Source organism: Nannobrachium achirus (assembly GCF_963921795.1).
Source record: "Nannobrachium achirus genome assembly, chromosome: 19".
In the NCBI taxonomy this organism is placed as follows: Eukaryota; Metazoa; Chordata; class Actinopteri; order Myctophiformes; family Myctophidae; genus Nannobrachium; species Nannobrachium achirus.
This window is the reverse complement of record NC_137826.1, coordinates 38,110,110-38,123,177: the sequence shown is the minus strand read 5'-3', so window position 1 is coordinate 38,123,177 and position 13,068 is coordinate 38,110,110. Positions and strand designations below refer to the sequence as shown.

Sequence of the window (13,068 nt, the reverse complement as noted above, 5' to 3'; positions counted from 1 at the left end):
ACCTATCTTCATATAATTGGTCAAATAAAATAGCAAAAAAAAGATATATATATTTAAATATATATATATATATATATATATATATATATATATATATATATATATATATATATATTATATACTTAGATTTGTATTATCGCAAGAACAATGGCTTCCATTAAAGCATGGTAACTTTTCAGGAATAGAAAGCCTGCCGTTTTTGTATTAGCTTGGATTCCCCATCGGTGATGTCACTGGTAGACGGGTTTCTGAACTTCATGAACTTTAGGGAGGAACAATTATACGAAGATGGTTTGAAAAGTGGTGATAAGTTGTCCTTTAAACCCTATGGTTCACCGGAGACGTCCCTCGGGGGCTTTATACTTGTGTATTTTCTGTTTTTCGCTCTACAGTACATCACAGATCTTCGCTGAAAAGAGCTGATCGAAAAGCTTGTCGTTCGGCTATTCTCTGCAAAAGCTTTCCCCACAATATGTATGCTGGGGTTTAAGTGGTTAAGCTAGCAGGGCTTTTCCTCATTTGGTCAGTGTTGGCTGCCAATCCTCATTGTTATGATATATATACAGTAACGTAACGACATCTCATATAATCTCATATAGTAGAGGGCACTTATGTGATAGGAATATATTACATATAACAGTACTTTTTTTTAAAAACGCATTTAACTCAGTTTCTACGCAGACTATTACATTCCTATTACTACAGGATGTGTTATTATTATTATAAACATGTGTTTGCCTATGCTGTACAGAAATTAAGAATGAATTGGGGATGTTGATCCGTTTTGTCCACAGCTAGTCCAGTTTGACCCTGGAGTAAATTAAAAAAATCAAACCTCGGTTCGAAGTGGAGCTGTGTGTGTGTGTGTGTGTGTGTGTGTGTGTGTGTGTGTGTGTGTGTGTGTGTGTGTGTGTGTGTGTGTGGCGTGCGTGCGTGCGGTCGCGCATGCGCAGATCCTGTTCAAACTCAACGGGACAGTTCTCACTTGACGGTGAGTTCTCACTTGACGGTGAGGACACACATTGCTGCCTATGGGGAGCTCTGTTCCACACAGCTCCAAAAAGAAAACCTTCACAAGAAACTCTCCTCTTCCTCTGTGGTGGTGGTGCAGGGGGGGCAGGCCGTTTGGGGTGCTGGATCGTCGGCTTCCTGGTTTGGCTGTGATGTCACTTCCTGTGATTCTGATGCGTCGTGGGCGTCGTCCTCAGGGGGGACATCTGACAGCTGAGGGCTGAAGATAGAGGATCAATATAAGGTTACTGTTTGTTGCTTGCTGCTTTGACTGATTGACTGGCAGGTTAGTTGACTGGTTGACTCATAATCCCACCAAGTCAGTCAGTCAGTCAGTCAGTCAGCCAGCCAGCCAGCCAGTCAGCCAGCTGATAAATACCCACTGAAGAAGTTAACTCCTGATAACATCACCACAACTGTCAGAGCGTTAAAATAACAGAAAAGAAATGTAATCTTGTTTAGAATCAGTGTTTCATCAGTGAAACCATTGTGGCAACATGTGGCAATGGCTTCTAAGGTTCACTTGGGTTAACTTGTTTTAGTTATTGTCTCGGCCCCTAGCGACCAGAGTTCTCATGGTGAGACTAACCGACCGCACTAGATGTCCGTGTCGGTGGCCTGTCAAATGCCAGGTTAAGTTTTTCCTTTAACCAATCTTGTCGCTTATACACGTTCACGTGAGGGGGTTGGCCTTGGATTTCAAAGTCGCAGTGTTCCGCTCTGCATTTGGCGATTGCGCTTGGATGTGTCCCATAATTACGTGGCTTCGTGGCTAGTTGAAGACGAGGATGAAGATACCAAGGATTAGTGAGTGACGTCATCGTTATGTGACACCATACACTTCATGGCATACGCTCAAAGCTGCTTATAAGATAGCAAGGTGTGTCAGTGATCATGCAAACAATTGATGATGTTTTGTTGGCTGTGTGCGGCGGTGTTTCAAAGACCATCAGTGCGCACTGCTTTGGTTGTGTGTTGTTGTTCTATTATTACAACTAAAGACAACCAGGAACTCAGGAACACACTCAAACCTTATTATTCGCTCCAACTCTTGACAAGTGAATCTTCTACTGTCACATGACATTATTTATCTCCCAACGCCCCATACTCAACGCTCCCTTGAAGCACCTAAGTACTATTAAAGTTGAATTTAAGTGTACTCGGGTACGAAACAGCGGCCAGGGCGACCACTCCAAATTATTTGGCGAACCCTCTGTGAAATCACGCATGCACGGACACACACAGTTGAATGTTGTGTGATTATTGTGTTTGGCAGAGAAGGGATGTAGGTTGACTGACAGGCGAGAACAGATTAAGCAGCGCCTTTCCTGTTTTGGCCAATGATGGCTGCCAAGCCTGACACAATCCTTGTTTTTATGATATTTTGTAATGTCTCATATAATCATCATGTGGGAGTGGACACTCACGTGATATTCATTAACCTCTTGAACCCTTGCATCCATATTTTGGCGGCGCACATTCAGCAAAATTTAGCTGGAGATTGGCAAAGACATTTGGTCTTGAGCGATGCAGCGCATTTTGAGCTTGTAGATCTGTCATTTTCAAAAGATTTCTATACATTTAACTTGCTAAATGGGACATTCTGCCTAACGAGTATTTTTACTTTTAGTGCTTTAAGTGTATTTTGACACTTTTATACTTCTGTACCGGACTTTTCTACCATATGATATTAATACTCTTACAGCAGGCCTATGTATACTTTTACTTAAAAAAATAATAATCACACCCATGAGTTATGTAGGCCTATTAATTTCATTAAATATTCCACAAAGCTACATGTAGGAACACTGAACTGAAGGTTGTGTAACGGGTATGAGGGTTCTGCATGACACTGACACACAGCTCCTGTGTTTTCTCTCCAGAAAACAATGTTCACATGTCTGGCGTGCGTAACGGAAGAAATGTGAGTATTTCCCCATACACACACATGCATGCAGGTTATTCATTATTGCACCACACAGACACAGGGAGGTATTGCGCCACGCAGACGAGAAGAGTTGGGCAAGACGGGGAAGGTGTTTACTCACTTACTCTCCCTTCCTCATCCACAAAGGAAGTGCAGGGGGAGAGGAGGGTCACTGACTCTTTACTGACGTTAAAATAGACACAGGACAAGAAGAGATGGAGCAGATGGCTTCAGTAGAGAATGCTTAGCCAAGAAGCTTTAAGAATACTTATTTCCTCAAAAGTCTAACACACGTGGATGGAGGACACTGATCTAAACCTCCTTGTAGTACCTTAAACAATGTTATGACCACTGTGTATTTGCGTAGCACCATGGAGATATAAAATGCTTTCCTGTTGCAAAACAGATCAAATAATATAAAAACTGAGTTGTGCCTCCTCCATTGTCCTGTCTTGAAAAGCAAGGTTATAAAAGAATGTCTGTCCACATGAAAATACAAAAAGTGACATCATCACATCGTAGCCTGCCAACACCTGACAGTATCACACTGACATGTAGCCCAGTGATCAGAAACGTACTCTGTGCTCGTTAGATAACACAATAAATGTATGCACAGTGATAAATAAAAGCCAGAACCTAAATCTCTGGCCAAAAACCTCTGACGCACACTAATGCTGTGGCAGGCAAAAAAAAACGCTGTTTGCCTTTAACACAAAAACAACGTAATGAAATATATGTTCACTCCGGAAAACGTTTTCAGGGGCCAAAAATGTGTTTGCACAGTATGTGCCCAAACAGAAATTATTTTAAGACACCCCAAGTACTGTAGGTGCAGCAGACATGGTCTTATTTTCAAGATTTAAATAATATTTTCTCCAGAAAATGTGTGCATGTGTGCGTGCATGCATTGGGGGAATGTTTGGTTGTACCTTGATAACTGTGGAGTGGCTGTGTCCAGCACCTGGCCACTGGTTTCTATGGTGATGTCAGTGATGGGGATGATGTACGTCGTGGAGGAGGGGCCTGCCTCCTCTGGCTCCGCCTCTGACTGGTGGACCCTAATCTGTGGAGTGTGGCTTCCTGCAAAAAGGATGAGGTCAGATTAAAGAAAACCATCAAATGTTACTAAAGACAAATCGGCAATAAACAACCTGATGTCTCTTTTCGACTGACTGTATTTACTATTTTAGAAGAAGAATATATCGAGTTCTGGCTTCCCATGAACTCATGGTTAGTACTACCGCCTGAGCAGGGTACAAATTAGGTTCTGAGAACCTTATCTGTGACTGAGCGATATTGCGCATGGAAACAAATTCAGAACGGCACGTTTCGCTTAAAGTAGTTCTTGTAGTGGAAAAGAGACAGAACTTACCATCATCATCTGCTGCCTGCGCCTCCACCTCCACCTCCACCTCCACCTCCACCTCCACCTCCACCTCCGTTTCTGCCTCCACCTCGTCTGTGGTCCCATCTGGCCGCGGGGCCGGGCTGGGTTTGGACCGGGACACGGCGGGATGCTCACCGCTCAGGAAGTTCTCCGTCACCTGGAGGTAGCGCTAGCAATACAAAGGAACAAGACTTACAGTACAGTACAACCATAAACTCTGGCAGTGAGCGAGTTATACCCACAGAGCTATGGGACCCACAGAGCTATGGGATCCCATAGCTCTGGCGGCCTTTCCGAAAAAGAATCGGGTAATTGCGGATATAAAGTCGCCTAAAACGGGTACTTTCCTATATTAAATCATATTAAATCGGGTATTTCGCGGATATAAAGTCGGCTAAAACGGGTATTTCCTATATTAAATCATATTTTTCCTTTCACAATATTAATTCGGGCTTCACATTGGCTATGTTGACAACTCCAGGCAGTCTTTTCTGTTCATATTAACTCACCATTATTGCTCAGCCTCCAGTTCCCAATTCCTCCATCTGATGATCTGAGCTCTGAGCCATCCAGCCAAAAGTTCCCGTTCTGGTAGCATAAAGTCGGCTAAAATGGGTATTTTTCTTTCTCAAAACAAGGCGGGTCGGGTTCATATTTATTTACTAAAAAAAACATTGTCACGGGCACAGGCACTGAGGCACACTAAGGCTACAGTCTTGCTCAGAAGACAGCGTTGTTTTGTTTGGTTGTTTGTTGCTGTCCGGCGTGTCCGCCTTCCTTTGCCGTCCGGGCCGTGGCTAGAACAAACACTCGATACAGTGGTTCCTAGCTTACCTCATGCCCAGGCCATGGCGAGACCACGCAGCTGGGTAGGTCTGCATCCAGGGCCTCCTCGGCCCTGGGGGAAAGGTAGGAACCATTGCAGCGAGTGTGTTATAACCCGGACGGTAAAGGAAGACTCACACCCCACATTAAATGCGCCTGATTTATAATAATAAAATGAATAGTAGGATTAAACGGTGTGATGTCATTGTTCAGTCTTACTGTCTAACATGTTTATTTAGTATATCTAGTTAACATAAATAATATAAATTCTTCCAATGGAACATAAAAAATAAAAAAAAACGAGGAAAAAAAAAAAAAAAAACACACTTAGAAAAAAAGAGACCCCAAAGGGGGTTGTTGACTATGGGGTCCCAGACTTTAACTATGGGAGCTAAGACCCCACTGGCACCCACGTAACTCGAACTCTGAACTCTGGACATGTATATTACTGTTACTATCATCATGTCAAAGCGTAGTCACTGGAAAACTCATAATTTCAAGGCAACTGAAAACTCATAATTTCAAGGCAACTGTCAAGAGTACATTTTTTAAAACCAAAAATCTAACTAAAAGAAAAAGAAAAAAACAGCAACATTATTTATGTTTTTAAAAGTTCTGCTGACCTATCATCTTTTGCATCTGGATTTCTTTATCTAAAGTTGCAACCTTTGCAGTTTTCATGCAAATGATTAACAGCAATCCCCTTTAATGAGTTTTCTCAAAAGCTTTTGAAATACATAGTTTCATACTAAAACTCAGTAACTCAAAATTTTAGTTTTTCCAAAGGAGAAAAGTGGCTTAGTATTTTTGTTTTAATATCTTTACATTTTTGAGTTTGACTTCAAACACAAATGAAGTGAAGACTCTTTTTTCTTACAGTATCCCAGTTTCCAGTATGAAATTCTTATGGGTACTAAAGCATCAGATGCCATCTTTCAACCTTCTATTTGCTGTGCTAGCTTCAGATGCTTTGGGTACCTTCTTGTATCCATCGCTCAGCATGTTGCCGATGGAAACGCTCAGAGAGGAAAAGGGAGGCCTGAGCTCATCCTTCTCCTCCCAACAGCGACTCATAACCTCATGTCTGTAACAACACAAATTACACATTGTCAGCCAGCACTTCTACACAAAGAGGACATTAGACTCTAAGCTGGCACTCACTACAATTTACTATTTAATCCGGAAGCATCCAGAGCAATTTGCAAGTGTGAAATCATAGTAAATGGCAAGAACAGACAACAGGATAAATAGTAGAGTGCTTAGAGAACATTGCAGTGATTCAAAGAAACTATAAAATATATGTAAGCTGATGTATTTGCCACACTTTGTAAGACACAATGAATATGAATATAACATAAAAGAAATAGTAAGTACACACCAAACCTAGCATCTATTTAGACAACATGCATTCTAACAACTTGTAACAAGAGACTGAAGCATGAAAAGTTTAATTCAGTTCCAACAGTAGATTTCAAACATGACAGGCAACCATTAAATATCATTTCTGTAACCTGTGTTGCACAATGCACAAGTTCTCTGCACTCCCATTACTCTTTCTGTCATCCATGCTGTCAGGGATAGATGATTAAATACTCTTTAAACCGTGTTTACATTTGTTGTGTGGCGTAGATGGGCCTGGGCATCCGATAGCCTCTCTTCAGGGCTGTGTAGAACTGGTCGTTCATGGGGATGTCAGGGTACGGGCTACCACCTGGGATGAAATGCACATTGAAACTTTACTAGTATGGCCAGTTTAATAAAGTGGAAATTCACTTTAAAATACTTCCAGGGTCATTTCATGTCTACTCTGGCTTTTTATGTGCAGCCCAGAGTTTTTTAAGTTGCTCATTGAATATTTAGACATTTAATTAATTTAATCAGACACACCCCCTTCTTATATAAGCCCTTTCAACTTCAAACTCCATTTTAGTCTAATTATATATAACACATGTCCCTGGTTCTGGTGAATGATATTGTCCCTCTAATGCAGTGGTTCTCAACCTTTTCAAGCCGCGACCCCCAAAATAATCATATTTTAACTGGGGACCCCCACCCACCCAAGAGTTGAGGCATTACATTTTGTATATCGCGGTTCTATTGTGAAAATAGCTGATCTACATGCTCACAACGCCTTGTGTTGCGAGGCGTTGTGAGCATGTAGATCGGCTGTTTTCACGCGAGGCGTTGTGAGCATGTAGATCGGCTATTTTCACAATTTCTGCCTCTAATATTTGACAATTTGGCCAATGTCATTTTAGATTTATTTTTTATTTTTATACCTCTAAAATGACAAATTAAACATTAAATTATCACTTTAGAAACGTGCAGGTACCCTCTATAGTCTATACACTTAAACGTTATGTTGGTTTGTTTACTGTTGAGTGAGAAAACAATGTTGCACATTAAGTGAATCATCTGGGGACCCCCCAAAAATAATTTGGGGACCCCGACCCACAGGTTGAGAACCACTGCTCTAATGAATAGGGAATAGGGATACCTTCAGTTTTCGAGTAATTCTTTCATAAGGTTAATATTCTTTAAAAGGTAATTTTGCAAGTCCTGTCAAGCCCATGCATGAAAGCCTTGTATGAAATAATTACAAGAATATAAAACTGAATAGATAGGATAGGGTACCCAGTGAGAAGATCTCCCACAGTAGAATGCCATATGACCATACATCACTCAAACTGGTGTAAACATTCTGGAAAATACTCTCTGGAGCCATCCACTTCACTGGCAGGAAGGTCTGTGGACACGCAGAAATAACATTACTCAACACTGCTTGCATGCACAAAACACACACACATGTTGCATGCACAGAGATGGTACATGTCTGGATGCACACAACCATACGCTCACACACGCACTTACTCAAACACACATACAGTACGCGCACACACATTCCTAAATTCCTATGATTCCCAGATGATGCCCAGTTAGGGTACCCCGTTATGCCCATATATGATCGCCAGGCATCAAACCCAGGCCCCAACTTGCCAAGGCCCTGCTTGGATTTACTAATAAACATATGTTTTATGCCCATATATGGAGATCCATGTCCCAATGTCATCAATATTAAGGACATATCTGGGAATGCCCATATTTGGTAATGCCCATATATGGGCATGTTTTGACATAACATTGTTGACTATCATGCAGGGGTATCCATATATGGGTAACTGGTCCGATCACTGGCCAATTGGCCAAGAATTGATGCGGCCTCACCCTTTAGGGCATCTTACTAGTATAGTAAAGGACTCATTTCACACGATTAACTCATCAGAATGACTCACGTTGCCCTTAGCAATATAATTCTCATCATTCATGATGTCCCTGGCCAGGCCAAAGTCACATATCTTCACCAGCTTTCCCTCACAGACCAACACGTTCCTGGCAGCCAGGTCCCGGTGTACACACTGTTGGGGGAAAGAAAATCACAGGTTATTATCAAGATGAAGAGAAATTTAGAGAAGAGAAGAGGAGAGGAGAGGAGAGGAGAGGAGAGGAGAGGAGAGGAGAGGAGAGGAGAGAAGAGAAGAGAAGAGAAGAGAAGAGAAGAGACGAGACGAGACGAGACGAGACGAGACGAGACGAGAAGAGAAGAGAAGAGAAGAGACGAGACGAGACGAGAAGAGAAGAGAAGAGAAGAGAAGAGAAGAGAAGAGAAGAGAAGAGAAGAGAAGAGATGAGAAGAGAAGAGAATCCTCACATTTTTGGAGGACAGGAAGTCCATTCCTTGAGCAACCTGGTAGGAGAAGCCCAGGAGGTCATGGACATTGAGGAGAGGAGAGTCACTGAGGGAGAGGGCTGATGTCTCCTGCTCCTGGCCTAGAGGAGAGGAGGAGAGAGAAGGTTGAGAGGAGACATTATCTTACATCAGTATTATTGTTGTTGTCTGTGTTATTTAGTTCCCAGCACTCAAGGAATCTCCTTTTCACATGATTTTATTTACCTCAATGGACAGAGTCAAGTCAACGGACACGTTTCGACCCTTCGACTTGACTCTGTCCATTGAGGTAAATAAAATCATGTGAAAAGGAGATTCCTTGAGTGCTGGCGACAGGCAACTACTTCTTTCCTCATATGCTATTTTGAGCCGTGCACCTAAAAGCCTTCATCTAACTTGGAGTGTTGCGGGCTTTCTGCTTTGTTGCAGATACCTTTCTCTGTGTTATTTAGTTACCTGGCTCTTGGTAGGGCGTCTCGTAAACCGCAGGCTCGATGTCGGCATATTTGATGTGGTCCACCAGTTCCTGCATGGCCACATACTGGACAGACTCCTCCTTACTCATGTCCATGTAGCCCCCATCACCGTCACTGTCACACACACACACACACACAGGCACATGTGTGTTGGTTGGTTGTGTACCGTATATATCAGGTGTATTAAACAGGGGGTCCGGGACCCCTAGGGGGTCCTCAGATATACTGCAGGGGGTCTGCCAAATCTTTGTGTGATAGGGACTTTATTTTTGAATTTTTACATTTTACATTATTGATCACTTGCATCCCTATTCTGGGGGGAACATAAGCCAAAAATAGCAGATCTACAAGTGTGCTGGGTGTGCTGTGCCAAAGGTCAGGTTTACAAAGTATTGAGGCATTTAAGGCATTAAATGTCTGAAAAAACACTCTAATAGTGGGGGTTGGGGGTCCCTTCTTCATCTCTCTCTCAGCTAAGGGGTCCTTGGCCTGAAAAGCGTTGAAGACCCCTGCCGCACAGTATGCACATGCACACTGTACTGTATGTGCATACTGTATGTACGTGCGTGAGTGTGTGCACGCTGACCTCTTGCCCAGTGTGTTGTTCTCTCGCTGCACGCCCTCTGCGTCACTCTGTAAGTACGTGTGTTTATTACGGTGGAGGTAGTCGACCAGGTCACCATGACGACAGTACTCTGTTATCAGGTAGATAGGACCTGAAAGAGAGAGAGAGAGAGAGAGAGAGAGAGAGAGAGAGAGAGAGAGAGACAGAGAGAGAGAGAGAGAGAGAGAGAGAGACAAATGCCTTCTAAATCAGTATTTCTCACACTTTTTCGTAATACAAAAATTATTAAACGTTTTTCAAAACACTTTCGAGATTTCTCAAAAATGTAAAAAAAAAATCACACCCGTGTGAACTGAGCGGTGGAGTCTGTGCGCGCATGTGTGTGTGTGTGTGTGTGTGTGTGTGTGTGTGTGTGCGTGCGTGCGTGCGTGCGTGCGTGAGTGTGAGTGTGCCTTGCCTGTTCTGGCCTGGCCTGAACAACAGCGCCCCTCCCTTAACATGTGTGGTCAGAAAAGGTACTACACCACAGGCTTGAGGCTACATACAGACCCACCCACCCACATACATACATACAAACAAACATACATACCTACACACACGGCCACGCTATGGAGACGGTGTGACCACCGCTCAAAAATCAGACATACAAGCTCGAGCAAAACACGGAGGCTTTCGAGGTTTTAATGGATGAATGGAAATACCCAGTTGTGTTTTTTTTTTTCAATACAGATTTTCAACATACACACATGCACACACACACACGCACACACATGCACGCACACACAGTAGTGTATCTCTCACCTCCCTTGGTACAGGCTCCCAGCAGGTTGACTACATTGAGGTGGGGTCCGAGGTGGCTCAGGATCTTTAACTCTGAGATTAAAGCCTGGCTCTCACTTCTCCTGGCAGTGGCTAGAACACACACACACATGCGCGCGCGCACGCGTACACACACACACACACACACACACACACACACACACACACACACACACACACACACACACACACTTCTTAGTTTTGTTAATTCATAGATAGAGGAGAGACTCCTTTTATATTTGGGGCCCCGGTCAAAGAAGTATAATAGAGATTAAGTGATTAAATTAAAACATGGTTTTACTGTGTACTTATATTACATACGTAGTTAATCATACTTACATTTGAGCATCTTAACAGCCACCTTGGTGGTTGACTGTGAGTGCAGCAGGCCATACGCTGTGGCTTCAACTACCCTGCCGAACGCCCCGGATCCAAGAGTGTGACCTGACAGCAACAGTAACGTCACCATTCACTGCATAGTCATTTAATGTTTAAATAGTAACGTCACCATTCACTGCATAGTCATTTAATGTTTAAATAGTAACGTCACCATTCACTGCATAGTCATGTAATGTTTAAATAGTAACGTCACCATTCACTGCATAGTCATTTAGTGTTTAAATAGTAACGTCACCATTCACTGCATAGTCATGTAATGTTTAAATAGTAACGTCACCATTCACTGCATAGTCATTTAGTGTTTCAATGAGAACTATAAGAAGTAATGAGATGCGGGTGTGTGTGTGTGTGTGTGTGTGTGTGTGTGTGTGTGTGTGTGTGTGTGTGTGTGTGTGTGTGTGTGTGTGTGTGTGTGTGTGTGTGTGTGTTTTGTCTAGAAGGATTAGATGTGTGCCTGTCGGACCACTGGTGTGCGTTGGGTTTGTGTCCTTCTTTACCCAGCACTAAGCTTTCCCTCGGGACCTCCCACGCAGAGTGGTACGGAAGCTGGGTGGGGTCAACGTAGGTGTACTCGTGTCCGTCAGAACTGACTGACTCTATCACCTTCCAACGCACCTCATAACGAGGCTTCTGAATCCAGGAAGAATGGACAAGAAAGGAAAGAAAGAAGAAAAGAAAAGGAAATATTATGGTTGGTTATGCCAACCTACTAGTAATACTATGACTTACTATAACCCAACTACTACAACTAATATAGCTATAATAACCCACCTTTTAAACTACTGCTGCTAGTATGACCCAACCACTAGCAGCTGTGATGGCAAAATTAGGCTCTCTGAAAATCCAAAGCTTCAGAAAGCCTATTGAAAACGGAACCAGTGCTCTAAAAGTTATGTAGCACAGCGACATCTGCTGGTGATGTAGTGCCGTCTAATGAGGTAGACTGAAGGGCAGGTTACTGAATCAGGGATTCTTTGGGATGTGATCGACCTGCTGCATTACATATCATATCTGTTTAACTTCCCTTAAATCTGACTGTCTGTCTGTCTGTCTGTCTGTCTGTCTGTCTGTCTGTCTGTCTGTCTGTCTGTCTGTCTGTCTGTCTGTCTGTCTGACTGACTGACTGACTGACTGACTAACTGACCACTATTACTGCTATTAGGGACTTTAAGGAAGGACGGCTGCGGCAGTCGGCTCCGGGCAAACGGAAATGGATCAGTGCTCGATAGATAAACCTGCTTGCCGTCGCAGCCCTTCCTACTACGGCAGAAACTACCTTTCCACGTAGCGTCTACAACGTCTGCCGCATAGACATAGTATTTCCGCCTAGCGGAGCCATACTGAAAAGCGTCTTTGCTTAAACTCCCTATTACTACCACTGCTACTGTTTGCTTCTTCTAACTGACCTTTCTCCAGAGGACGATGAGAATGATGAGGAAGATGACGGCGATGACGACCAGCGCCAAAACCGCCGCCAACACAGCAACCTGAGAGAAGAGAGCTGGAGACAGAGAGAGATGGATGGAGAGAGAGAGAGAGAGAGAGATGCAGGGTGTGTTATGTTAACATTCTATAACAGTCAGAGTTAGTGTACTACAGGGGCGTGAATTGGGTATGGCAGGGGTATGCAGCTGCCATACCCTGGGTCCAGGGGGGAAAATAAAAGTTACTTTTAAATATAAATTCATGAATGTCTATTTGTCTATCTGTGCTGGTTATTATGTTGTTAAATTACAGTAAAATAACTAAAAATGCAAAATGTAACAAAATGGTCACTTTAACAAGGTATTTTAATTATAATTATATTCTCCACACTATTCTCCCCATCTTGACAAAACGGTATATTCCCAGGTTCCGCAGGTCAGCTGCACAGGTGCAATGCACTTGAACAACCGTTCCAGGCTGCCATATCCAGCCCAAGAAACCATAGAA

General features: G+C 43.0%; 1 protein-coding gene across 1 annotated transcript in view; it reads right to left on the bottom strand.

The window, feature by feature from the left end:
* Window positions 1-582: 582 nt before the first annotated feature.
* Window positions 583-13,068, bottom strand: part of LOC308304807 (platelet-derived growth factor receptor beta-like) — a 36,884-nt gene continuing 24,398 nt past the window's right edge. The window contains exons 14-29 of the mRNA XM_080749437.1: window positions 12,543-12,637; window positions 11,634-11,766; window positions 11,077-11,181; window positions 10,720-10,830; window positions 9,940-10,069; window positions 9,334-9,467; window positions 8,860-8,978; window positions 8,444-8,566; window positions 7,785-7,896; window positions 6,762-6,861; window positions 6,129-6,234; window positions 4,375-4,494; window positions 4,311-4,344; window positions 3,868-4,018; window positions 1,051-1,231; window positions 583-810 (exon numbers count right to left, since the gene is read on the bottom strand). Coding sequence (XP_080605563.1) covers window positions 1,072-1,231; window positions 3,868-4,018; window positions 4,311-4,344; window positions 4,375-4,494; window positions 6,129-6,234; window positions 6,762-6,861; window positions 7,785-7,896; window positions 8,444-8,566; window positions 8,860-8,978; window positions 9,334-9,467; window positions 9,940-10,069; window positions 10,720-10,830; window positions 11,077-11,181; window positions 11,634-11,766; window positions 12,543-12,637 — 1,733 coding nt within the window. The 3' untranslated portion in view covers window positions 583-810; window positions 1,051-1,071. The remainder of the gene's footprint in view (window positions 811-1,050; window positions 1,232-3,867; window positions 4,019-4,310; window positions 4,345-4,374; window positions 4,495-6,128; window positions 6,235-6,761; window positions 6,862-7,784; window positions 7,897-8,443; window positions 8,567-8,859; window positions 8,979-9,333; window positions 9,468-9,939; window positions 10,070-10,719; window positions 10,831-11,076; window positions 11,182-11,633; window positions 11,767-12,542; window positions 12,638-13,068) is intronic.